Source organism: Thunnus albacares, chromosome 13, assembly GCF_914725855.1.
Source record: "Thunnus albacares chromosome 13, fThuAlb1.1, whole genome shotgun sequence".
Taxonomy (NCBI): Eukaryota; Metazoa; Chordata; class Actinopteri; order Scombriformes; family Scombridae; genus Thunnus; species Thunnus albacares.
Window position 1 is genome coordinate 12,042,907 of NC_058118.1, and position 27,781 is coordinate 12,070,687.

General features: G+C 39.8%; 1 protein-coding gene across 3 annotated transcripts; it reads right to left on the minus strand.

Moving 5' to 3' along the window:
• Window positions 1-735: 735 nt before the first annotated feature.
• Window positions 736-25,363, minus strand: LOC122995041 (voltage-gated potassium channel subunit beta-3-like). Of its 3 annotated transcripts, none has more exons than XM_044369977.1 (14): window positions 24,723-25,363; window positions 10,169-10,212; window positions 10,037-10,074; window positions 9,735-9,814; window positions 9,427-9,471; window positions 8,669-8,713; window positions 8,523-8,566; window positions 6,692-6,778; window positions 6,387-6,472; window positions 6,165-6,285; window positions 5,956-6,050; window positions 5,682-5,802; window positions 4,985-5,073; window positions 736-4,811 (listed from the first exon to the last, which is right to left on the minus strand). In XM_044369977.1, the coding sequence occupies exons 1-14, from the start codon at window positions 25,016-25,018 to the stop codon at window positions 4,722-4,724; spliced, it is 1,281 nt and encodes a 426-aa protein (XP_044225912.1). In that variant the 5' UTR covers window positions 25,019-25,363; the 3' UTR covers window positions 736-4,721. The 3 variants fall into 3 exon arrangements, with proteins under 3 accessions (XP_044225912.1, XP_044225911.1, XP_044225913.1); XM_044369976.1 differs by lacking the exon at window positions 24,723-25,363 and adding an exon at window positions 19,392-20,968; XM_044369978.1 differs by lacking the exon at window positions 24,723-25,363 and adding an exon at window positions 20,660-20,965.
• Window positions 25,364-27,781: the final 2,418 nt, after the last annotated feature.

Here is a 27,781-nt window from a genome sequence, read left to right on the forward strand (position 1 = left end):
TCTCGGTTAAAGCTCAAATGATAATGCAGACATTATTCTAAATTTTGTACTTTATATAAATGCCATGAAAAGACCAAAACCAACAATATATTAGTCTATCTGACTTTCCTACATCTACTGAGGACATAAATCTTTAAAAATGTCACAAATACATAGTTTTTTAAATATTTTTTTAAGCAAAGTAATTTCCTAAGACAGCTGATCACTGTGCTTATTAGCAAACGTTACTCAAACAGGAGTAAATAGTACATTTATTGAGGACTATTTTCAGCTGCGGATTAATACACATTTGGTGCTGTAGTGAGTAATTACCGTAGCAGGATTTTGTATGTGGGACTGACTCAATAAAAAACAGTGCCCATGTTCTTTGTAAGGAAGGAACATGTTATGTTAGTGGCCATATGCTGTAGTTTCTGAACAATAGTGATGGTTTCTGGCACAGAGGAATAAGTTATATCAGGATTTGGCTACATAGGCAATACTTGTTAGTAGAATCAATTCATTGTTGGTTTGGGTCTTTTAATTGGATTTATTTTACAATAAGAATAATATAGAGCATCACTAGCCTTATCTTAGCCTTGAAGTCCACTTAAAATGAAGATGTGAAGAAACACTACAAGAAAGAAAAAATCCACAAGATAAAATCATGAGGTGACACCTTCTTTGGAAACAGATGAATTTAAAATGAATCGGTCTATAAGAACTAACTGAGCAAATAATGAAGCACTGAAGACATTTCTGACCTACACATTTTAATTGTGTCCTGTGTCCTACAGCAGCAGCTACAGGATATTTGGGACTTCAGTGTTCAGCCTGATCATGAAAAGAATCACAAAAGTAACAACTGAGAAAAGTACTGAGTGTACATTATTAGATGTGAAGGCTTGTAAATCTCAAATGTGCTTATGTACCGACTCTCTCTTGCCGTCTGTTTTTCGTCACCTTGCTCAACCTGCAGCTTCACAGAGAGGATGAATCATGTGGTGAATCACCTGTTTTTTTTCTCTCTCTCTCTCTACACTGTTTGTGGTGAGACATCAACATTACTTCGGCGCATATGATCATCTTTATCAGAGGGTTGCTTACTGTAACACACACATATGTTGCGTCTATCACTCTGATGACATTCTGGGAGTCTGCAAACAGACAGTGTTGGCATGACAGATGTTTGTGCTAAGGATGTGTAATGTCCCAGCTGGCACGGCTCTTTTAGCGGCACAGACAGTGCTGGACACACGACATTGTTCTTGTTCCATCCATTTAAACGACCCTGAGGTCCACAGGTGAAAAGATGGCAGATATGTGGGAGGATATCAGGATAATAGAAGTTCTTTTTAAAAAATTGTAAGCACCAAAAATATTGTATGGTATACCTATTTTTGAATTCAAAAAAAGGTTTCTTTCACCCACCTTGTTATGCATAAAGCACCCATATTGTTAAAATGATCAGATGTCCTGTGTGTGCACATAGTTAATAATTTAGAAGAGCCAATTCTCAAACCTTAATCACCTAATGGCATTAAAGATATTTACTAGGTTTGAGCCTTTGTTGCACATATAACAAGAGAACCTGACAGACCTAAGATGTTTGTTACAAATGTCACAATTACCAACATATAAGAAAACTAAAAGTTTGATCATTGCAAGGATGAAAAACACTCAGGAATAAAAGGAACAGCTTATTCTGCATGAACACAGACCGTTCTGAGCGTGAGATTTTCTTCTTCATCTCTGAAAAAAAATGTCTGTTATTGCAGCAGTGACACAAAGACAGAGATTAGAGCCTCACTTGGTGCAGAAAATGAGCAACCAAACCTCATGAGGTTTAAAGGTTTTAATTTAAATGTATCTGCAGAAGAAGAATGGTTGATGTGCTTTGGAGGTATGTATTATAGCGTGGGTGTTATCTACCGGTAGACACCAGTAGATAACACCCACGCTATAATACATACATACATGTTTGTTGGCTTATGGCTCAGTTATGAACACTGACTACTTGTAAAAGCATGTCTGCCAAGCAGTGTCGGTTTTTCAGGGACTGTTGAACCACAATGAAATGAAATCTCTGTAAGTCAAGGAGCAAGTGCTGCTTGTTTTACTTTGTATCTGCATAAAAATGCTGACTGAAAAGAGAGTTTTTGCGCACATAAAGCTACTTCTTAATAAGCAATTTTAGTGAGTGTGTCCATCATGTGGTCAGTGAAGCGTCCAAAAAGAATATGATATCCTGGGAGCACATGATATGTGAGAATGGAAACAGAGATTATAATGCTAGAAACCATATATAGCCCACATCAGAATAGTTTTTGGGATAAGCTGTTTATATACTGCTCATAAATTAATATCCCTGTACATATACACAAATAAATAATTTATTCCAAACGTGAACATGGAGGGTTAACTTACGTTGCCCTGAAGAACCAACTGCCAATGCAGTATTGTTTAAATACACCTCAATACAACATTATGATTAGCCTATTCCAGCTACTTTGTCCAGGTTATGAGTAGTAAAAACAAAATTTTATCCGACAGATTAGCACATTTTGACTTTGCAATTGATCAGTTACCAGGATGTCGTATATGCATGAAGTTTCTGTGGACAACCTTTTGCCTGAATCTCAATGTAAATGTTTGCATGACAGCTTTGCAGATTTTTTTTTTTTTTTTTTTACGAAACACAAAAAGAAACTACCTTTAAAACACGTTCTGTGCTTTTCCTTTAGGTAACATAGATTGAGCAACAGACATGTTACATTCAGTATGAGTTGTCTCTTCCCTCTTTTGGTTTCTCTTTGTTGCAAGACAGTAAAATATAAGTTATGCAGGCAAAGTTACATTTTCATGGTTTGATTGACGTAGTTTCTATGTACACTGGAAGCTACACTCAGTCGGACTGTACAGAGTCACAGAGGGGAGCAGAGTTTCAGCTGCTCCTTCAGGAATTCTTTCTTGAATCATAAACGTAACCTTTATCTCGTTATCTCACTGCCAGACAGATAAGCCTATTTACAATGTAACTGTGCCAACTAAAACAGCTTCTTTTATCAAAACACTCTCCGCCCTGGAGAGTAGCGGTATTTTCATGGGAAATCACAAAAGGAACAAATCCCCCTCACATTACAAAGAATTGAAATCAATACAAAACTAAAGGGGAAAAAGACATGAAATGCACAGTATAAAATGAGTTGTGCATGTGTGCAAGAATCAAGGGAACAAGAGAGAGAGAGAGAGAGAACTCCCAGAGAAATGAGCAGGGAAGCTATATTTTTATGCTTCCACAAAAACAAAAAAAACAAGTTACATCTGCTAAATCTTACCCCAAGTGACCTGTGGCAAGAGTTATATCACATTTGCTCAACTCAAACTTATCATTTATGTCTTATCATTGGAAAACTACTAGTTCACCACAGTGTGTCCAAATCATTGTGTCAGACGCTCAGTGACCTTTCCATATAGTCCAGCTGTCTCAAACCTCTGATTTAAGAACAACGATGCTCTTCACAAGAATGAGCATTGTTGAAAGTGATGTCAACATCTTTTGATACAGTTGAGGACGATACAAAGATTATACGTCAGATGGACACACAGCCATGTCTGCAGACTGAGTCATTAAAGCAAGAGTGCCCGCCAGCACGGACCTTGGACCAAACTGCCAGACCATTTAGAGTAAAAAAAAATGGCTTACAAGGGCACTGCAAATCTACATAAGCCATAAAAGCCATGCCACATTTACACCCTGTTAGGGCTTTTCTCTCTTAAAGGGACATGCGCACAGTTTTACAAACAGAGGAGGCAAAAAGACTGCTGAGAAAGCAGCAGGGTTGGGAAATTTACCTTCAAAGTTTTACTCACTATCCATTCCTGGTTGCCAATTTGAGATAGCAGCTGACACAAAAAGTACTCAAAGACAATCTTTCAGCTATTTTTGCTACTTATGATCCATTCATTGGAATTTGGAATTTGTGCCAAAAAATTCTGAATGTGTATAATTGTGTTAAGCATGTGATCTGAGCTTTTTTTGAAAGTAAGATTGGATTAAGTTTTTTTTTTTTTTTTTTTTTTTTCTACAGTCAGATCACGACTCTACAAGTAATCCATTGTTCCCAACCCTGTAAAGCAGTGAGCGTGGCAGACCAGTCACATGCACACTATGGGAAATGTTAGGCTAGACACTAACCTTTGGCTCTCTGGCTGCTGGGTACTAAACATCATACAGAATAACAGGCAGCTGCAAGGGGAGGAGACTCAGATGTCCAATGAATGTACTGTTCACACAGTAAAGTTGCATTTGACCACAGAGGTGTTTTTTTTCTTTCTTCTTCCACTTTAGGACATTTGATTAACAAGAGTCAAATCTGCTTTGACAACAGTTAAATATTTTTCAGCCTTTCTTGGTCTCTGTGGATGGTCGAGACCTGTCACTCTGACCTTTGACCTCCCCCTCTGTAGAAATAATTAGTCTGTGAACAATCGGCAGTGAGCATTATATGACCTGTTTTTGTTTTCTTTTTTTAACAATTGAGAGATTTTCTTTTCTTTTTTTTTCATACATGATATAATGTACTGCGCAAAATGGATATGCGCACATACTGGAAGCATAATGTTGCTGAGGACATGCAAGTTGTTGAGTATACAGCAGAGCAAAAAGCGATGTTTCCCGATGTCGTTGTCTTCTTCATCTCTCTTCTTGAAACATCATCTGTCACTCAGATTTTGCATTTTCAAGCGCGTGATTCTTTCTTCGAGTGTGGCTTATTTCCCAGCAGGGCATCAATCTCAGTGATGGTTTGAGGGTTCATTTGGGATAAAATCTGCAAAGAAGAAGGAAGGACAGCAAACAGTTTAAAATGTTATCTGTTGGTCTCTCTCAGTTTAGCCACTCTGTATCACACACAAAGAAGCATATCGATTAGTTTGAACAACTGTGGCTCAGTGTGTCAGTCAAAATGATGTATATGGGGGGAAAAAAAGGAAACATATCTACCCGGAGGGCACCCAGGTTCTCAAGTAGCTGGTCTGTATTAGAAACACCCAGAAGTACTGAGCTGACTCCCTCACTGCGCAGGCACCAGGCTATAAAATAAAGAGAGAGAGAGAAAACCCATAAAAATCAGGTAAAAGTGTGTGATTTCAGTGATAACCAAAGGGAAGTGGCCAAATTGGATTTTTTTTTTAGGTTTTTGCAGGAATCAGATGAAATGCTGCTCGCTGCTTTGAATTCAAGTCTAATAGCAAAATTAAACACATACATACTAAAAATATTTGAGCAGGATCTATCATGACATTGATCCCAAAGCAGTACATTTTATTGTAGACAAGCAAGGATGCATGATGAGAAAAGCACGCTTTCTAAACAATGCTATTGATTAAACACAAAGATGGAAAAAGTGATGTAAATTAACCAACAAGGTCATTGATCAGAAGTAAAGTGGTTGCCAACAGGCAGACGAGCACACACGAAATCTGAAATCTTGTGAAGCAGAAGATATTAAATCAGGCTCTGTTGCCAAACTTTCTCTGCACATTATCAATCAAAGAACTTTTTACCTGAATTATAACAATAGCTTTGTGACTCAGGCAAAACCACAAACACATTTTAAGACATGAAACAGTTCAATCTCCAGACACACGACAATAATCTCCGTACGTGTATTCTGTACAGTCATGTTATTGGGTCCTACCTATGGCCAACTGTGCAGCAGTGCAGCCCAGTCTGTCCGCCAGTAGATGGAGCTCCTTGATTTTAGCGAGCTGCCTGCGGCCCTCCTCGCTGTTCACTCGCTCCTTCAGCCACTGGTATCCCTTCACCAGGAGCAAGATGGAGAAAAGCATTGATACAATTACTTCTTTTACTGATTTCACACTACAATGCACTGCTGATAAGGTAGAGAATTTCACTGAGGCTGATTTGCAGTGAAAGGAATCCCAGAGGAGGGCCGCTCAAATCAAACTGACCTTCATTGCTGCTCTGGAGCACTCTGGTACACCATCGCTGTACTTCCCTGTGATTAATCCACAAGCAAGGGGAGACCAGGTCATCGCTCCAACACCTGAGAGAGTGGAAATGGAGGGTTGTTCAGTATTTTAATGGAATAAAATTGATTAAATGAACTTAAAAAATAATAATAAAGATGTATAGAGCTGTGAGACTGTGGTTGTCTGACCTATCTTGTGGTAGAGCTCAGGAAGCTGCACCTCGACTTTGTCCCTCTGGAAATAGTGATACTCTGCCTGCTCACACACGGGTGGTATCAGGTTGAACTGGCGTGCCACTGAGTATGCCTCCTGGTGCCCAACAGACAGAAAAAAATGCCATGGTTACAGAAACTGAGACAGTATTAAATTTACAAAGAGTGAGCGTTTCTAAATGGGAGATCAGCATTCACCATGATTTCCATGGCACTCCAGCGTGAGGTGCCCCAGTACATGGCCATGCCCTGGTTTATTACGAACGTCATGGCCCGAACAATCTCTGCAAGTCACAGCACATAACATCATGTTTAAATTACATTATTTTGACCACTTGGAGGCATTTGTTTTGCAGCTTTTTCATGCATGCATAAAACATGCACATATGGTATACAGTATTCACGCTTGACTACATCTATGACTACTACAGCACATGCTCTCTGACGTGCAAGAGGGTATCGGCAAAAAACAAAGAGAATCATTTCAAATGTCCGTCACTGACCTTCCATCGGACTGTTGACGTCATTTCTGTTGGCAAAAACAATGTCCACGTAATCTAGCTGAAGTCTTGATAAGGATCCTCTTAAACCTGTCATAAACAATAGTCAATTATTAGACATCATCATCATCATCATCAGTTTATTCATTCAAGAGTCAACAACACATTAGCGGCTCTGTGAGGTTGTACTGTATGTTACTACAGCTGATTAAGTACAGCTGAGGCTGATGGGAATGTCATTAGTTTTGCAGGAATTTGAAGATACACTAAAATAAAAATGCTAAATTTCATGGCAATCTGTCCAGCATTTGTCAAGATATTTCATTCAAAACCATGTCAACTATGTTAGCACTAGAGGGAAAGTCAGGGAATCAAAGTAATTATGATTTATTGTTTGGGAACCATTAATTTTGAATCAATACAGCAAATAGATGTTAAAATATTTCATTGGTTAAGTCAAAAATTTTAGGCTGCTGATGGTGCTGGAGAAAAAGTCGGGAATCACCAAAATCAGTATGTTTCCTCTGGGGACCATAAATGACTGTACATAATTTTATGGTAACCATCATTGAGATATTTCATTAGCCACACCATTAGCATGGCAAAAACATGAATGAAAGTCAGCATGGCGGGAAAACATGAGGAAAAAGAACACCTGAGAAACATTTTAACCATACAGATTCCCAAAATATCATATATAATGAAATAAAAAATGAAATGAAATATAAATGTGTTATTTTAGAAAGGATACTGTTTTTAAAACTCTTATGGTGTCTTTTCTATTTATCAAATGTTTTGCACCAACTTTCCAACCATGGGTACGTCAGCAATTAGATGTTGAAGTCAAGAACGAAGTGAACTATTAAGTCCAAATATGAGCACTATCCTTGAGAACTGCGAGTAGTTTACTCAATTCACAATGGCCTCAAATCAAAAGCCCCATGACAATGTCAGTTAAACAGCCCATTCAACTCCTTGGTAAATGGTCACCCTGAGGCCGTGCTACTTACAAAACAAACAAAGTAGATGAGCATAAAAGGCCAATAGCCTCTTAGCTTTCTTTAGGATTATAACTGGGAGGGGGAGTTGATTAAGTGGCTGGAAAAGAATAGTCCTGACATGAAATTTTGCACTGGAGCTTCATCTTGCTATTTTCCCTCCTCTGACTCCCTCTGTCTTCTTCTGTCCCAGACACAAGACAAACTCCAGTTAGCTACATCTGATGACATTCTGCATTTCCATTCTTCATTCTCACCTTGGATAAAATCTTATGCACCTCATCTCCTACCAGAAAAAAGCCTCACAACTATTAACTCCTGCAGAGGAATATGCCTGATTTTTCTTTAGCTGTTATGAAACATGGCAATTTATTTGATTTTTAAGGCACATCAATATGTCTACTGTGACACAGAACACGGAGTGGCTTTAACTTAGCGAGACAAACAGCACTCACACTCCAAGATTAAGTCATCAAATGATTCATCACAACTCAGTCTGTTTAGAGTTTGAAGGAATGCACTCTGGGAAACGTTTCATACATAATAAAAGAACTACACAATCCAGTAAAACAGACTTTTGAATTATGTTTCCTACAGTTAATTTTACCTGTTTCCTATTGACCAGAATCACTTTTCCCTAAACACACAGTCTTGGTAACTATTAATATAAATTTAGTAATAAAACACAACTTTCAAATGATCCCTTTCCTAATTATATTTGAACTGTAGAATTACATGTATTGAGATTAGAAACACACATTTTTACTTGGAGTTTCGTGGCACAGACCTAACTCTGAAACATCTTACTATGCTGTAAAAAGTAGATTATACTCTACCTTCAATAATGTGCTTTCTGGAGAGTCCCCTCTCTGTCTCTGCTCTGTGAAGTGATGAAAATACACATTATTGATTGACTGATGAAAGGGAAACAAGGACGTTTAATGAAAAAGTTGAGCATATGGTCTTCTAGCGTTATACTTACTGGCCTCCCCAATAGATCTTTGTTGTGATGACAAAACTTGAACGCCTGGCAAGAAGACGAGAGTGTTAAGGAGCACAGTTTTATCAGGGAATTAGTTTATATATTTTTAGTGGGAAAATCTTTCTTATCTTCTAATTTCTACTTCTAATACTTTACACAATGTTTTTATTTTTCTTGGATTATGTAAGTATACATATTTTCTCTGTTTTTCATTGTTTTTGCCTGTAATTACAGGCACATCAAAAATATATGTGGACCAGTATTGTATTTCTTTAAATCTCCACAAATTTAATTGTATTTACACATGTACCAAAACCCCCAATAATCAGAAATTTAAAAAAATATCCACAAATTAATCTGACATAATAAGTTGTAGTGACAGACAACGCCGTCTCAATTTAAAGTTTGACTTTGATTAATTTGTATATGTTTCTCCAGATTAAAAATATCCAGAGGAATTCCCACACGAATGAGTATTTGGCAGTGAGGTCAGACTAGTCAGCTACCGAGTATTGTAAACTGGGGATTTATTTTCACAAGGTTGCATTTTTGTCCTTTTATAGTCTTTCTGAGGCTAAAGCTCGACAGTAGTCTAGAAAATATGAATTTCCCTTGAGATAAATTAATGGTGAGCCTCTTCCAACAATAACAAAAACATGTGAAAACGCAGCGCTTTCAAAATGAATATTCCTGACGTAATAGAGTTAGAGAGCTTTTCACATGCATGTGAGTCAGTTTGAATAAATGAGTAACATCACCTCCATCCCTTCTTCTTGATGATGTTCCCTAGAGTTATTTCCGCTCTGTGGAGAAGCACATGGTTAATTGTGATAGGTTGATCCTAACTTGACATCACTGCACAACAATATTAAGTCATGCAGGACATCAACAAACATGTCATATGTTAAAGAAATTTAAAAACAGGAGGAAGAATGAGTTGTTTATGCACTTCAAGAGAAAGTTTTATCAGAGGATGTGAAGCAGAGATGCTGATTTAAAAAAAGGAAGGAAGGAAAAGAGAAGTCAAAGTTTTAATTGATGCGTCGAGGAAAAAGTAAAGTCTGACCTTCCAGAGGCGTACACCTCCGCTGTGTCAAACAGGTTCACTCCGTTCTCATAAGCTATGGTCATCAGGTTCTCAGCCATCTGGAAGAATACAAAACTTGAGACTGAGACGGAGAGACGATGGATAAATTCTGATTACTCAAAGGACGTCTGTGAAGGACACTAAGCAGGGAGGATAATACAGTAAAGCAAACATCTCAGCAATTTGTGCTCACAGTACCAACATTTTCCACTAAAGCAATATGAGCGAAGGCGCTTGGGAATTGGTTTCTCATACAAACTGAGAGACAACAGAGCTCTCACCTCATCAGGGATCTGTGATCCAAACGTCACCCAGGTGCCTGAATGAGAGCAGAGACAGAGACGTTTCGTTGTTTTGTTTGAGGGGTTGAAAACGAATGAGATGAATATTTTCCTGCCTTCAAACCAACTCACCTAACCCGAGGCAGGAAACACGCAGGCCTGACTTCCCGAGGTTCCTGTGAACAAAGAGAGAAAAAAAATGTCTATGAAAATAAACAGTGGAAAAAGACTACACGATGTGTGCACATACAATCATAGGTGAGATCCCATCTTACTGCGTATTGATGTGTGTGAGTGACAAGCAAAAAGCAAAATAATCCTGAATGAGGAGAAAACTTTGTGAAATTAACTTCAAAAATACATTTATTGAAGGTACTTTACTCTTTTGCCTTTTATGCTATATCATATTTCTACTCCATGACATTTCAGAGGCAAATATTGTACCTTAAACTGTAATACATGTACAATATATGACAGCTATGGTTACTACTTCACAAATTAACATTTTACATATAAAACATATGACCAGCTTTTGAGATATGGTGCATAATTATATATTAAACTACCCAACAGTTTTATGAAGTTGTTAAAATTGGCTCCCACAGTTAAATGCTGCATACATGTTCATGCATCTAATAACACAATATACTGCATATAACAGTATCAAACTCTTTGTACTTGATACTTGAATACATTTTGGTGTTAAAACTGTACTTAGTATTAAAGTATTTTTACATTGTGGTAGTGCTACTTTTATTCAAGTACAGGATTAGTTTGGTTTGGTTTTATTGTGCCATAAAACATTATACAGACTTGCCCAAGTACATGCAAAACTAAAAAATACAGAAAACAAAAACATAAAACACAGACTTAATCTTGCATGAACTATGGACATACAAAGACAAAGAATAAAATGAATTTAATTAAAAGAAATAACACAAATGGATGTATGACACAAGACAAAAGCACTAAATGTTAACATAACCTATTTCCACAGTGTTCCTGGACCTGCTTCCTCTACTGCTGCTGCTTAGCGAAAGTCTTTTTTTTGCCTGTGGTTAAATTACTGCCTGCGTCTAATTAATTCTGAACAATTGACCTTTTATCCTTCATATGTTAACAGTTCACTGTATTACACTGGGTCAGTGAAATAGCTGGAGGGAACAGAGCTCAGCGTGGATAAAGTCCAGGCCAAAAGCTCAGGTCTGTGCGGTAAATGGTCCAAAATGTTCCATAAGCCAAAGAGGAGTCCATTACCCAACATGCCACATCTGATTATCCAGACAGCTGAATTTTGAAGGGCAAGCTGAGAGAAGCAGAGAGCTGCATTTCTGACCACGGGAGCATGTACAGCTGAAAATGATGTGGGCTTCATGCTTGCTCTCCTCCTCCACGCGTGCTCTCCCCCATTCTAATTAGCCGGGGAGCCAGCTGGAGAGGCAGCAGAACTGCAGTGCAACTCGCCGTCTTTTCATCTCCAACGCCTCTCCCCTCTCTCTCTGCCTGTCTGCCTGCCTGCATCCGCCACAAATAGCCAAATGCAGAAAGACAGACTGTCAGAGCATTTACACTCAGCCGAACGACTCCTGCTTTATTTTCTCTGGTCTATTTTTAATGCCTGACCCTTACGCTATTTTTAGATTCCTGCATATGTAAGCATTTGTGTCCCACTGTGTGTGTGTTTGCTGTGTGTGTGTGTGCGTGTGTGTGTGAGGGGGGGGGTGTCGGTGTTCATGTGTTCGCTGCGTGTGGGTGTGAAACGCATATTGTTTGTGTCATTACTTTCAACTCTTGTCAAAATAGTACACAGGTGGAGGGCCGGGAGTACTATAAAGAGGGAAAAAGGTGTTAGTGGGGGTTTGATGCGGTTGATTCCTTGTATGGTAATCTGGCTCTCAACCACCATTTGTCAACCAATGACAGCCCTGCCTGCTCTGAGACAATCACACACTGACAGTCACTTTGAACACTGGGAGGAAATATAAATGAGGCACATGGGAGAAAGCACACTTCAGACACTTTCTCCAGACGCTTTTTTCCAAATATTTAAATATTTTTTTCATTTGTTTTGTTGTGTTGTTATGTGATATCAATCAAATTATGCCCCTTCACCCCAATTTCAGTCACAGGAAGTTAAAGAAAAATCACTGTCTAACCATATTTGACAAGGTTGGACCAATATCAGCACCCCAAAAAGATAACCTGCTAGTTAATACAGCTTTACTCGGCTTCACATCTGAAACAAAGTGCTTGAAATTCATCAAAAATAGCAGCATTTAAGTCTCAGCATCACCTGGCAGACAACTACCTGCACGCTGAGTGCATTTTAATTACATGGTTGACACTTTTATGTGTCTCAAAGTGTAGGCGGGGTGATAAAATAAGCAGTGTGGTATTGTACCACCTCCATTTTTTAATTTTTAGGGAACTTTAGGAGGAATTATTGACATTTTTATCATTATATATGAAAAACCTGCTATTTAGCATGATGCTAGCCCGCACTGCTAATGAAAGTGAATGTTTTAGCCTACATTAAAAAAGTCTATCCAACTGTGTTTATTTACTCAAGAGGCCACCTTCTTTACATATTTTTCTTGTCAAATCATATAGTGATAAAAAAAACTGAAAGGTTCTGTGTGAAAAATGCCAAAAATGCAACAACAAAACTTGAGTCAACATTCGGAGACTGTCAAGCATCCAGTTATCAACCGCAACCGCAAGACAAATGCTTATGTTTGCGTTTCAACCCATGATGCTTTTAGAGAAGAGAAAATAAGTGCACAAAGCTGACAGACTAACATGTTCGGTTAACACCATGTCTGAGCGCATCATGACAGGAGGAAATGAGAAAACCAGCACGCATTAGTGGGAGAATTTCATGACTGTCATGCTACATACAGTAAAAATACAGAAAACAATACAATGTTGTTTCTGGGCAAGGGAGGATGTCATTGTTTCTCTGTATGACAACTGGCCGCCCCCTCCCTGCTCTCAACTCCACCGCTCTCTGCAGTGCTGCAGTCTGCTAAATTACTATCAGTGAGTCTGGAGAGACACATGCTCGCTCTTTCCTCTCACTATCTGCCCCATGACACTCTCTCCCACTCTCTCTCTCACACACACATGTACGCAAACGCTCGGCCTACTGTATATTTCATCTGACATGGATTTGGTTATGCGAAAACAGACCAGATCTATATACTGTGCACGCATCAGAAGCCAGTCGATGCTTTCACGTGAACGTTCACGCTTGATGGGAATTACACTGGAACGCAGGCACGGATCTACATATGGTCACGCATGAATACACTCATGAGCCGGGTGCACAGAAACACAGATGCTTCTCTGTAGCTCTTTATAAGTAGACCTTTCCTGTGTTTTCTTGTCTGTTTTTTTTTTTTTTTCCTCACCATAAATCACCTACTCCAAACAAGGTGATTATAGGGACTGGGTTGTTCCATACATTATTAATAGGGGAGAGAAAGGAGGCGCTCAGGTGCTCTGTCACAGTGTAGTCAGCATTTTAACCTGTGCTGACATTTACAGTTCGTTTTCACCTGAAACAGAAGGAAGACACTATATACAGATGGTTAGTTGCAAATGATGGATTTTTTTTTTCCTGCAGTTGTCGTAAAACGCCACACACATGCTGAGCAGGCTCTTCTCTGGAGGGAAGCACACCAAGATATTAATAACACTCACGTCAATGTGTGTTAGTGTGTGTGTGTGTGTGACTGTGCTTATACACGCATTTTTTGAGCCTGAATTGTAGGAAGATGGTGGACTGTCTGCTCTCTTTTAATAACGCTGTATACGCAGTTTCTGGGCTTTAAAGGGTCAGTTCACCTAAATTACAAAGAACATACAGTATTTTCTTGCTTACTTCTAGTCGTATTTAGCCGTGCAGAAGTTTCTGCCTCAGTCCAGTTGAGGTGAATTACTTTTTACTGGTGCTAACAGCATTGATAATTATATATAAACTACTAACTTAGTGGCTCGTGACTCTCCTATTAACTGAAATTGAATGTAATGAAGTGGCGCGGCTGAGAGCTGATATTAGAATTGTGAGCCACTTTATAATTGTGTCCATTGTCCCAAACTATGTAAAGTTTGGGGGGATGGATATAAGAATATGTTTAGCACTGCTTGTTCTCCGTAATGCAGAGTATTCGGTCATAAGGTGAAACAAGACAAAAATGTTCATATAGTTTGAGTTTTGAATCATCTCAATGTGTTTCAAAAGGTGTTTAATAATGAGATTCAGTGTTTGAAAAGGTCACTGTGCTGCGCCGCTACCTGCCGACCTGTTTTATGTCTGTGGAGTGAGATGAAGATGAATATTAGAATGATGTGTCAGTTTCCCCGTCCGCTGCCTTGTAAATACAGACTTTGACAGCTCAGTGAATTTAAAATGATTAAATGCAGTCGCTAAGATGTTTTTGAGAATATAGGGGAGTCCCTCAGTTTGCCTAGTTTCTCAACTAAACTGAAACTACTTTCAGTATCATGGCAGTATCATGGGCATACTTTTCATGTATGCCCATGATACTGCCAGCTGGATATTGGGTAACTTTAAGACTACCAGGAATTGATTAGAATATTATTCCAACAACAAAAATAAATTGGCTTTTTTCCATCTCATTGCAATTAACTCAGAGTCCAAAGATGATGATAAATCATTTGATGAAAGAATAAAAACCTTTGTTATTTGGCTTACTTTGTAATTGTGTAAATAATCTGTTAGAGCAGCAAAATGAATTTTAATTTAAAATTATATCTAATAGCAGAGTACTTTAAAATATTTTAGAAATGTAAAGTGTAAAATGTGAAATTATATATTTAAATGATATATTTTAATACTTTTTCAGACTTTTTCATGACCTTTTCACACTCTCTTTCATTAGGCTGCGTGCTGCTCTTATGTAATGACATGCAATGATGACTTTGTCTCAGCCGGAAGACAATATCAGACTTTGACTAGACAGCCTGTTCAGAGGACATGACGTGGATTTTCTGGTCCTGATTATGATGCTCACAGTTCCGTACAAGCCTGCTGATTGCTGCTGCTGTTGTCTCCATCTACAGACAAATATTGACAAATGTAAACCTCGTCAAACAACACTGACCCAGCAGTCACTTCACATTTTGAGAAGATTAAGTTATCTGCTTTATTTTCTTTCCTATGTACACGAGAGCTCAAACATGCAGCTGCACAAACAACGGTTTCAAGTGTTGTTCAATTCCATGATTTGTAAAGTTTAATTACGACATTCTGCAGATTTTTGCCATTTAGATGCCCAAGACAGATCATAGTTTGGATATATTTTGGTTACAAGCCAGATTGACATCAAGTGAAGGTACAGTGTGACTTTGCCTTAAAACTTGTTGCTGGACCTGAAAGTCACTAATCTGTTCAGTTAACTGGAAAATCAGTCAAAATCCAGTGAGAGAAGAGTTAATGGTCAAGGTTGTCGTGTTCTCCTCTCAGCTGCCCAAACCACTTGTTTCCAGTAATTATTAATCATGAAAACAATGAGGCCAAATTGCTTAATTATCACTGAATTATCATTCATGATTTCTTCACTCTGAGAAACACATTTAATCACTGTTTGGGATTTTTAAGAGTTAAAAACATACAGCATGGGGTCAACAGTGTTTTATAAACTGTGAAAAGTCTGCTTTCTAATTTTTCCACGGCTTTTCTCTGGTGAATAAACTCAGAGTTTTATGTAAGATGCGACTCTAAATCCACATTACTTAAAGTAAATAGTCCGGGATCAAATTAACAGACTGTGAGGTCATTGTGCCCTTGGAGTGTATAAAAGGTTAAGATTACAACTTGACTGTAACAAGGGGCTTACTGAGTAATAAGATTGGATCACTGTCTCATAGCTCTAAATGACCACAATATATCTGCACAACTTGACAGGGTTGTTCATCAGCACCAAACGACTCAATCATTACTTCATCAGCTGCTGAGAGTTCAGGCTTTCAAAACCCACCGTTCAAGTGTACTCTGATAGAGAACAGCAACTCTCCGCATCGTTGAATGTCAGGACACTTCAAATGCAAATAAGCCTTGTTCTCCTGCTAAACATGAATATTCAGTATTAGTATGACAATATTTTACATTATGGTATGTCTCCTTTCACTGGAGATTCCTATTTTTACCTGGTTTAACTGCCTACTGTCTAACTGTTTACTCATCCTGTGAAAACGTAACTTTACTGTTGCTTTAACTGCAGGCCAGCGTGAACACAGCAAGTCCTATATAATTAGTGATAGAGATCATGCATTATTATTATTATTATATTATTATTTAACTAAATATTTAGCAAAGCTGTAGACAACAACACTGGTGTCCAAATCTGTGAAAATTCATTGGAATTGAATTTTACAGTGTCAAGATTGTTCAGTCTTGGACACAAAATTAGAAGAGTCCTTCCGGTCTATCGAAGACCACTGAACTGTTCAAGGAATAGTTGGATATTTCGAGAAATACAATTATCCTCTTTCTTGCCACGTGTCAGATGAGATGATCGATACCACACTCATGTCTGAGTCTTCTCATATAAACTGGGCAAGAAAGTGAACAAGCATATTTCCCAAAATGTCAGACTATTCCTTTAACAATTATGGATACTGTAAAATCACTGTACAGAACCAAAATGTTGGCAAAAGTTCAGTTAGACTCCTTGCAGATTGATGTTCATCCCTGAAGTCCATCCTGTCTTGCCTGCTTTAGACTGTTGTAACATTTGATTATTACAATTTCTTTTTGACTCTAATAATGTTTAACTCACTTTACTGTGTGTCATAGTGTAGAATATTTCATGTAAGAACAAGGCTTTCCCACTCACATGAAACTTCAAAATGGTCTTCAGTTGAAATAGCACTCATGTATTAAGATTGTTGCATCCTGCCGCCTGCTACTGGCACAATGTGCCACTGTGGCCGTTAGATTACATAAATCCCTGAGAAATGTCCAACACTGGCTGATAAATCTATACTGGAGATGCACCTGATCTGCCTACCGGGTTGCTGTTGGTGAAAAGAGAGGGCATGGTTACCATAGAAACGGCCAATTCACTGAATGACAGAAATTTGCCTGAGTGACATCAACTGTCACTCCTCACACTTACCTCCACAAGTCTCAAAAGACTATCATTGCTGTTTTCAAAAAGATTGATAAAAGATCTTAAAATATCCAACAGTTATATGAACATAAATCATTTTTTTTAATGTGGGTATAACTATGAGCTTATCTAGGTTTGAGATTTGATATGAACACACAAGATGAGTCCGTCGCTAACAACAGAAATGTATATTTAAATGTTGATTTATTAACAATTATTCTCAAATTTTTGAGAGACACAAATATCTGTAAATATAGTCACAATATCCCTGACAGTAAGCGATACAAACTGCCATTCTCTGTTGTTGTATTAAAGTTTAATTCACTTATTTTAACCATCACCTTTCTAGTACCTTTGTACCGAATCTTAAAAACTACACACATCCACGTCGAAACACCCTTTCAACTTTACAAACAGTGGAAAAGGGAATATTTTAAAGACAATTAGTCAGAAATTGCACAACTTAGATCAAAGAAAGGAGATAAAGAGAGAGTCCCACAGAGCGAGTTGGGGCAGGGGGTGCCAGCAGGGGCTCATGGGAGTGATAACTGGCAGCAGGTACCATCGTCAGTGACCTGCTCGTGAGTGATGAATACTTAGGTTAATGAGATAGCGCGGGGGATTAGAAAACATGGGCAAATAGTGGTAACGATAGGTGCCATCTGGAAAATGGAATCCTGATCTCGTCCATATCACTGGCACTTCTGTGGTCCCAATACGCAAACTAATTCATACAGTATGCAGCGTGTTTTAAGTGCAAATCATTCCCTTTTCTCCCTGACCTCAGTCTAGTGTAAAATGGAGAATGTGTGACCACTGAGCTGCCACAAACAGACACTGCGGCCGGGTGGCGTGGCTTCGAGCGGACTGTGCTGCAGAAGGGACTGATAAGCGACAGCAATGCTGGCTGATTGGGAAGTAAGACAGACAAAAACTAAAGGCAATGCCTGGGGTGTTGCCACTGGCAACTGGAGCTGGCCATATGCTGTATAGACTTATTGTGCTGCTGCACTCCCTATTAGTGACACTTTTCCAGAGATGGCAGAGCAGCTAGAATAATCCAACCCAAGAAGTAGCTATGCAATCATTTTTTAGGGGAAAAAAAAAAGAAAAACAGTATCCAGGTTTCATCTTGTGCCTCATTCCTTTTTTAAACATCCTATTAAATGAAAACTAAATTGACTGAAGAAAATGGCAGCAATTCAATCAACCTGATTAACAGGAAAACAGGTCATTAAAACGCTCCTCCTAGTTATTGAATTTTGCAGTCTAAATGAAGGGAACACATACCGTAAGAGGTATGCTCTTATAGATTATGGATTGTGTAATGTTAAGTGTTTTTATATACATATTTATTAAAGGAATACATTATTTTCTACTGCTCTGAGTGGAAATTTGCATGAACAGCTGTCCTTGCCAAGCTGAAGCTCTAATCCATCAAGGTGAACTGAATCTGATTCTGTGCCAAAAAAAACAACCTAAAAGACAGAGAAAAAACACACCAACGACATTCTTTTCTTGCTGTTGGGCCGGTCTGTTCAGTTTCCTACACCATGACTCAGACCTGGTGTGTGCAGCAGTGCTTGTCTGTACATAACATACTGTCCTGCAACACTGTTTTATGAAATTGAAATGCTTTTAAAAAATCTCCAGGAAAAGCTGGGTGTTCTGGGGTTGAATTTAGGAGAGCTGTTACAGGAGGCTTTTCATTAATCTGTGGTGTGGAGCAAGAGGCTGGGTTGAAATCTCCATAAAACATATAAGCTGATGGTAAATGCTCCTATAGGCATACTGTCTGTTATACTGTGATAACATTATGGCTGTGTGGTATGGATTAAATAAGCATTTTTACATCCATCCGTGTAAGCGTTTTTAGGAGTAAATGTCATGTTTTTTTTATAATGTCAGAGCTCTTACTGAGGCGCTTTTCATCTTTGCTAATGGACATGTAGGCAGTCTGGACAATATATTGCAGGCTGCATGTTGGTGACAATTCAAGCTAACCTTAAATTCACCTCACATCTCCACAAAGAGACTGACGGAAATAGAATTGATGATAAAAGGCTCGAACGCATTACCTGCCACCTTGCTTCTGGTGGAGGATTTGCTGCTGATGCTCATCATTATAATCTAACACCTGTGAGATAATCTGGAGGTCAACAATCAAAACTCTCACAGCTCCAGCTCCTCCTCTCCTCACCTGGGGGGCCCATACTCACCTGTACTTCATACTGGTGTGGCGCCCGATGGCCTCCTTCATGTGGGCATGACCCTGTGGAGTCTGACGGGACCCGGACCCCTCCCTGGTCTTGACCGAGCCTTGGGACATGTAGTTGCCATTGCTCCCTTGTCCACTACCTCCTCCACCTCCTCCACCGCCACCTCCTCCACTACCACCGCCTCCTCCTCCTCCTCCACCACCACCTCCACCTCCTCCCCCTACCCCACCGCTGCTTCCTCCAGGAGGTGGAGCGGTGCGAAGGCCACAGAGTCTGTCCTCACTGCGACTCTTGAGGTTGTGCTCAGTGCAGGCGAAGGACACCTGCATCCTGACCCTGGTTGTTTCCGCTGTCTCTTATTTTGGGTGTCTGGGTGAAACCTTTTTTTTTTTTTTTTTTCCCCCAGGAGCTCACACAAACAATAATGTCTGCAAAAAAAATTTTGGGGTGCTGCTTTTACACTGTTTGCTGTTGTGCTGCTGTGGCAAAACGGTGATGCTCATACAAGAGGGGCTCTGACAGGGCAGGTCAGAGATTTTTTTGGCTGAGAGTTGGAGGGGGCAGGCGAGAGTCCAGCCTCTAACATGACACACACAGAGTTACCGTCTGCTCCGTCTCCTGTCTGGTGATGCAAACCTGGCAAAAGGCTCTCTGAGTGTTCACACTCACAAGATGCATCAGGGCTGCCCTCCAAAAATCATCAGGAAGCTTGTAAGCTCACAGCAGTCCTCAGACGGATTTGGGGATGGGAACCTCAGTGTTATAGATTCCTCCCTTGAGAGTGTCAGAGAGAGTCGGCCTTTCCCCCCCACACATACATGCACAGCCTGGTATGGCTTATGTTGGTTGATGAAGCACTTGCCAGCTTGCTGTCTTCTCTTCAGCTGAGGATAGTTGTGTCTGTCTTGAGCCGAGGAGCTCCGGAGTGTGCCGCAGCAATGACACAATCACAGCTACAGGCATCCTCTCACCTCGCGTCGAAATAAGGCATTTTTTAGAAAAAAAAAAATTGTCGCAAGGTGGCTCAGCAAAAAAAAAAGAAAACTGTCTTGATTGCTCGAATTTACATTTCCGAGTAGGGTAAACAGACTTGATATGATGCGAATTCACACAGTCAAACCCCAACGATGCATCATCGCCCAGCAGCCTCACGCAGCATCAAATTGATGCAAGAGAAAAAGAGAGAGAGAGAGAGAGAGAGAAAGAGAGAGGGAGAGGGGGAAAAAACAAATTCAAGAGAAAAATACCGAGCCGGTTTTTTTTATTACCTTCAGTGTGTGAAGTCGTTCACATACCGGCAGCAGCAGCAGCGGCAGCAGCAGCAACATCTGTGCAGGTCTCTCGTTATTCGACAAAAAAACGCCGGCATACTGGCCCCAAAATCAGCTGCAGCAGACATTTCAAACGCGCGATGCCGCCTCTGGGCTTTCATCCAGCATCTTTATATTTGTCAGTTCACAGTCCGACTTTTTCTTTTTTCTTTTTTCTTTTTTTTTTTACCTTCTGCTTCTTCTTCTTCTTCCTTTTTTTTTTCCAGAGGCTCCAAAAATTGTTCACGACACACACAAGCAATGTGGGGGTTTGCAAGATGCTCTCTCTCTCTCTCTCTCTCTCTCTCTCTCTCTCTCTCTCTCTCTCTCTCTCTCTCTCTCTCTCTCTCTCTCTCGGGTGTGATCTCTACATTTTTCATCACACTGTGTACACATTTCATCACATCGTCACATTATGTTAGTGGAGCTTCCACACAATATTGTGCTGTGAGAAAATTAAAAAAAAAAACAAAAAAAAGCCCACACAAACGATATTATATTAAAGATGTAATATCTCATTTTCACTTACAGTCGATGCAAGCTCCTCATTTTTCAGATATGGCTCTCCCATTCTCCATTTCTATACACAGAGATCTCAGTCTTTCTACCACACCCATGTTTGCATATGCAAAAGAGTATTTTTTTTTTCAGCCTGATCTGCTGTGTATCTGTATAACCAGCCACCAAAATTATACTTAAACACTGTATCATCATCATCACCATGTCTGAGTCACATCACATCAAAGCATGACATATCACATCTCATCTCATCACATCATTTTAAAATAAAACTGTTGTGTCAGTCGGTGGCCAGGCAATGATAATAGTTCCTTCCAGGCTGTGTTTACAATCTAAACTATGCTGCCATATTCTTAGAGAAGACTGTCAATCCATAAAGCTCTCAGTCAGTGTGCTCTGTAATGTCTGCTTCACCCAGCAGGACAATCTGTACGGCAGTCAGCTGCCAGCAGAGTCTAACTTTGAGTATGTTGGCAATCAGCTCTTTTTACAGAGCCATTCAGTACGAGCTGGGACGGAGGGAAGTTTCCAGCTGTATAGGCAGAAAGAAAATGTGAATGCCACTGACTGTGACATTTGGAAATAGAAGAGGCTTTAATGATCTCCTCAGCACCTACACAGACGAGGAGGGTGGGTGAAAATGGGATCCCTCAGTGTGTCTAGTCAAGTGTGCACCTCACATCAACAGCCAGTTCTCCAAAAAATCATCTCATTTTGTATTCCAGACCTGAAAAATACACGTTTACTGAATCTTCAGTAAACACATCAGTCACATCTTCAGTCACACATCTACCATCACTCCAAATAACGTCAGTCGTCGTCACTTTAAACAGCAGCAGAGCTAATGACAGTGACTCAACCTGCTCAACGGTTCAGAAATTATTGCACTAATTGATGGTGGTGCTTGCCTTCACTGTCACAGAGCACCAGCTGCTCCATCTTGAAGTTCTGTAGCAACAGAAATTAGTGAATCTTTAAGACATACGTATTCACTTCTCTGCATGTATAGCTGTATAAAGTTGAGGAAAAGAGGAAATAGATGACCACCTTTTCTATGCTTGGCTATGGAGGAGCATTATACAACATATTGTATAATGAGAATGTCCTTGAGAGGATATACAACTCTTCCATCAGCACCAAAGCTCATTATAAGGCATGTCTCTCAGTGATCCTCTATAAAGCCTTCATCTTAAATAAAACACTCAAGCTCATTTATAAAATGTTGTCGTGGCCTGAACCAACATGACTTTCTTACATAGTGCAGTAAATCTTTGATTTGAGTGAGATTTTTATGTAAATACACACAGTGAGTTCATCCATTTATTTTAGGTGAACTCCTTTCTGCTATCTAATTGATAACAAATCTCATGATTTCGTATTTTTATTTAAAAACTTAACAGTTTGCTCTAAAAACGGATAAACAATATTAATATGTGCCATGCATAAATGTTGTCTGGTAAGACAATCTGCAGAGATGGAGCAAAGAAACACATCTCCCACAGTGACACACTGTTGTCGACAGGCTTTTCCTGCCAGCTGCAGAGATGCTAACAGCTGGTTTTGGCTTCCTTAGATTAAAGTAAAAATAAAGAATGCTGAGAATTGTTTGTGGTGTGCCTCTACATGAAATTTGCATGTAGTTTAGTTTAACCAAGGGAATTTATCCTCTCTGAAACTGTAACTTTGAAATACTCCTGCAGACAACTTGCTTTTCTTGCAGCTTTGGTTCATCTTAAAATGATTAAACGAGAGGACAGTTATTGAAGGCTTTCAGTAGAATTGCTTTGACTAAATCCATCACAATTCCATCTGATAAACTGTAATATGTTTAAATACGTCAGAGCTTCATTTCATCAAAAGACAAGATTATACATCCTGACCCTCATAATCTGTTTGTCAAAAATTCAACTATCTGTGTCGTTCTCCCAAATGTGCTCTGCGCTCAGGTTTGGAAGATTGTTGCTTCCTGCAAAACCAGCGAATTAGTGAGAACACCAAGGTAGATGCTGTGTTGATTACAAATAATCACTTTCAGTCATGAGAGAGTCTGATGCATTATTACACAAATTAACCAAGGCCAAAATATCACATACAGAGGCTTTATAAACTATTTAAAAGAGCCAATTCTACTGTGCTGCCAGAGGTGAAAGAATCAGCTCAGCTGAATAACTGTCAAATCTGTGCTGGTACTAAATGCTACAAGTAGAGTATGATCACTTCAAGATTTGAGAGTAAATAAGACATGTTTTCTGAAACTGCAAGAGTCACTTCTTCATGCATAAGATGCTCTTTAAGCAGCACATTTTCTTCTGCTCTGGTTGGTTGTGAGTCATTGGGCCACAGGGCTGACTTGTCTTTACACCAAGGTGACGCTGCCACCTAGAGGCAACTTTACTGGAGTCTCTAGGACTGTGTGAGACTGGAATACAGTACAGCAAGTAAAATGTCATGTTATGTCATGAGAACCCTGTTTTTTTATGCTGCAACATGAATTACATTCATAAATAAACCACTACCTTACATGCACACAATAAAATAGGCAACAAGATGCTGTATATCTTCTATGATTATGCTGTAATGTATATGTCTTTATGCTAGATGTAAAACAAGAAAAAAAGACCTCTTATTCCAACAGGGAAAAAAGTTCCACAGCATCCTTTTCATCCCAAAATAGCTCATCTGAGTACTTTCAACTGAGAGGTGTAAGCAGTGTGACAACCAACTGTCCCCTGCTGTCACATCATGCATCATTAACCCTGAACCTGTGCCCCGCTGGTGTTGACCAAGTCAAGCGGTCTTTTAGAGGTTGAATTAGTTGATATAGAGGCCCCATGTAAGTCACTTTATCTGGCATTAACATCAGTGATGCCGAACAGCCAGATGTTTCTACGGTCCAGCCATATTTATTCAGCGCCGCTCTGCTTCCAAATCTCATCAAATGTGTGATATTTGTTTCTGGGTCACTGGTGGGAAAAAAAAAAATTGCAAATATATTTCTTTTTTTTCCGTGAATGATGTCTCCACTCACTGCCTTCAATTGCAGCCCTCTTCAAACACTCAACTACATTCATGCATTAGTAATATATAAGAAAAATATTAATCATGTTATTTAAATGGATCATCCACAGATGGCTGAGTGTTCAGGGGGGATCTGCTAGTTTCTCTCTGATAGTTTGTCCTGCGGTTTCTCAGAGGCAGCTGAAAATGAAACTCCTTATAAAATGTCATTTGATCGCTTCAATGTGCATGTTGAGACGCGATGAGTTGAAGTAATGAGTAGGAATGCGAGTGAGAGATTTAATTTGAAAGTGTTTTAGAATTTTATTATAATTTGTTACTATTCAGTTGCTGCTGACTGTTTTTACTCTCAAAAGTCATGTTGCTTCATGATTTCACATCATAACTTTGCTGTATTTGCTATTCATATAACATTATAGACCTCATTTTGGTGCAAACCTCTCCACACATACTGTGTCACTCTCTCTGCCTCCTTCCCACTCACCTGTATGTCATTGCCGAGCGCTCGGCATCGCAATCGGCCAGGGAGAGGCCACATTCTCTCAGGTAGAGCTCCAGTCGGCGGCGCTCCACCAGCCTGTGCGCTGCCTCCAGGATCTGAGAAGCAAGGGCCTCTGACTCGGTCCTCTGGTCCGGGGTCTTGCTGGTCCGGGCTCCAGATTTGGCCACAATACTCCCAGAGGAGGACGACGCCTTTGGCTTCTTACTGATGCCATAGAGGTCTTCCACAGAGTATTTCCCCCCTTTCCCTCCTCCGCTTCCACCACGGCTCGCAAACATTGTTATCCGGAGTCAAATGCTGTAGCAGATGAAAATCGTTCTTCTCTTCAGCTCAGTTTTACCTGCTACATCTACTTTAGGCAAAAGCAGCTCCTGACTTAGAGACAAAACAACAAGGCAGAGCTATTTTGATAGAGATTCATGAAGATTTGAAACATCCGGCCCAAAGATGTCAGACATCAAACTGCTGGAAAGAAGAACTTGAAGCACTTGTAAAATATCAAAAAGTCTTGATTGCTCCTTTGTGGAGTCTAAAACCAAAATAAAACAAAGCCAGTCCTAACATGTCAGCAGCAACACCCAGTCACAAACAATGACTCCTGCTGATGTGAGGTGCTTCTTTGAGTAAAAATGTAGACGGAAAGCAATCAGCATCTTTCCCTCTTTATCTCTTAAAGGAGGGAAAGTGAGGGATTTGTGTTGAAGCCCCGCCAGCTTACATTTGTTCAGATTAAGAGAGCGCCCGGATGCAGTATCTCTACTCCCGTGGCTGCCTTATAATCTGAAACAGTGGAAGCTGTCAGGGTTCAGCTCTCTGACCTTTACTTCAGGCAGAGTGGCGACAAATCTTCCAACAAACATGGACAATTGATCAGTTAATCTGCAGGAGCAATGTCATTATAACTAACACTCTCGCTGCCCTCCAGCTCCTGTTGGCTCAGACAAAGAGAGGGTGGCATCCTCCCAAAGCCTGGCACGGGCTCCAGGCCAGCGGTGAGTGTTATTGTCAGGGTCTGGGTTCATGCGCAAGCCAAACCCCCAGTGCCTGATTTTCACACTAGCCATGAAGGATGTGCACAGGATGTGTGAACCTCTTTTCACTTGGTAAAACCACTGAGGACATCCTCTGAGTGCTTATCTCTTTACCAGAATAATATGAAAGAAAATGAAAGAAAACAGAATACAGACAGAGTGACGCAAATAATATGGAAACATTAGGTTGCCGTTTAAAACCTGATGATGCTGATGGAGAGGATTACTTATCTTCTCAGCATTATATGCAAAGAAATCCACCTTCTAATCCCCTACATGCATACATAGTTGTTAAGTCCCAGCTTAAAGATCCATACTGGAAGAAAAATGAATTTGCATCTTACATAAAGATAATAAATACCTTCCATTTATCCATCAGATTATTCACTCTCTCCCACCATGACACAACTGCAGGGTATTAGTCTGATTTCCCAGAGATAGATATATCTATTGTCATTTCAAGAGAGAGAAATCAGACAAGTTAATTTTGACAATTCTGAAGTTAGTGAAAACGCTTCCTTGAATGTGTGACGTGCTGATCAGTAGGTTAAAGTTTGTATAAATATGATTTTAATTGACTTAATGCATGAATGAAAGTGCATCTGTACACTAAGGTCAAGCTCATTGACTGTCAGAGGATCCATTCATACATCTGTTCATCTGTCTCCGCTCCTTCGTCTTCCAGCTGTTATGGCGGCCATGCGGGCGCTATTCCTGCACTGCAGCCTCCTCTCTTTGCAGCAGTGGCTTTTGGAAGCAGAGATCATCTGGGATTAAGCTGCTATAATCGCTCTTTCGATTGACCACAGCCACACAGGCAGCTGGAGGTCAGTCTTGATCTTCTCCGTGTAAATTGCAACCCTGAGTGTTCCCAGGCCAAAGTGAGTGGACGGCGGCCACCGTCGACTCTAAGTAGTGGGGTTATTATGGTGCATGGAAGGAGTAAACACTCAAATGAGAAGTAGTTTGCATTTGTGTGACTGATCCCAGTTTCCGCATTGTGTAACTATCTGATATCTGGGTTAGAACAGTGGAGTTTGTTTTTAGACTTCTGTTGCGTAACCGTGCAAAGATCTTAATTTTAGTCTGTGTGACAAAATAGTAAGATATAGAGCACAAAACTATGATGGAGCCGAGCTATTTTTTCCACCGTGCACACACTGTACAGTGATGAGAAGAGGCCGAGCTCAATTGTTTAGTGGGAGAAGTGGGTGTACTGCAGATGGAAGCGTTTCTCCGCACATGTGTGGCAGGAAAACACAAATTTCAATCAGAAATCATGTGAACACTGTTCAGGATCCTTGCCAAGCTTCAGTGTCACTCATCCACTAGCAACTTGCTGTTGTGCCGAAGGGTGTCAGATTCATTTTACTGTATGGGAGTAGTGGGGCAGGGACAGTCTGTAAAAGTCACCAAGAACACGTGATAGTCTAAATGCCACTCTGTTTTCCCCTCTCACTGGTGGAAAGATGGCAACAAAACCTAAAATTGTACTCCAGTCATTATTAAGTTATACTTATTTACCTCCTTTTTTGTTTTATATTGCCCTAAAATGTCTTCTTGCATTACATGACATTTATAATGATTTTCTTTTTGTTCCTTCAGTTGGATGTTTGAGCTTCACTGTGTAGAATGATGTATGTGCAGAGTTTGACACCAGAAGGCTGTTTTCACCTTCATCTGCTTAAAGTGGAAAGTTTCACTGTGATCACTGAACATCGGATTTTAAGGGGCGGGCCTACAAGCAGGATATGTGACATCACAACTAGTTTGGAGTCGATCCTGATCCAATATTCAACTTACACAAGTGTTATGTGGAAGCGTGAAGCCTCCAGTGCACAAACACTGAGAATGAACTCTATAGTGAAGTAGGAGACGTCTGGTATCCAGCAGTTCAACTTCTGAAATGAACAAAATTTGCAAATTCAGAGATTCTGGATTTTTTTAATGAGGGAGAAGGAGGAGATGTCATTTTAAGCATTTTAAAGTGGAAAAACCATATCAGACATA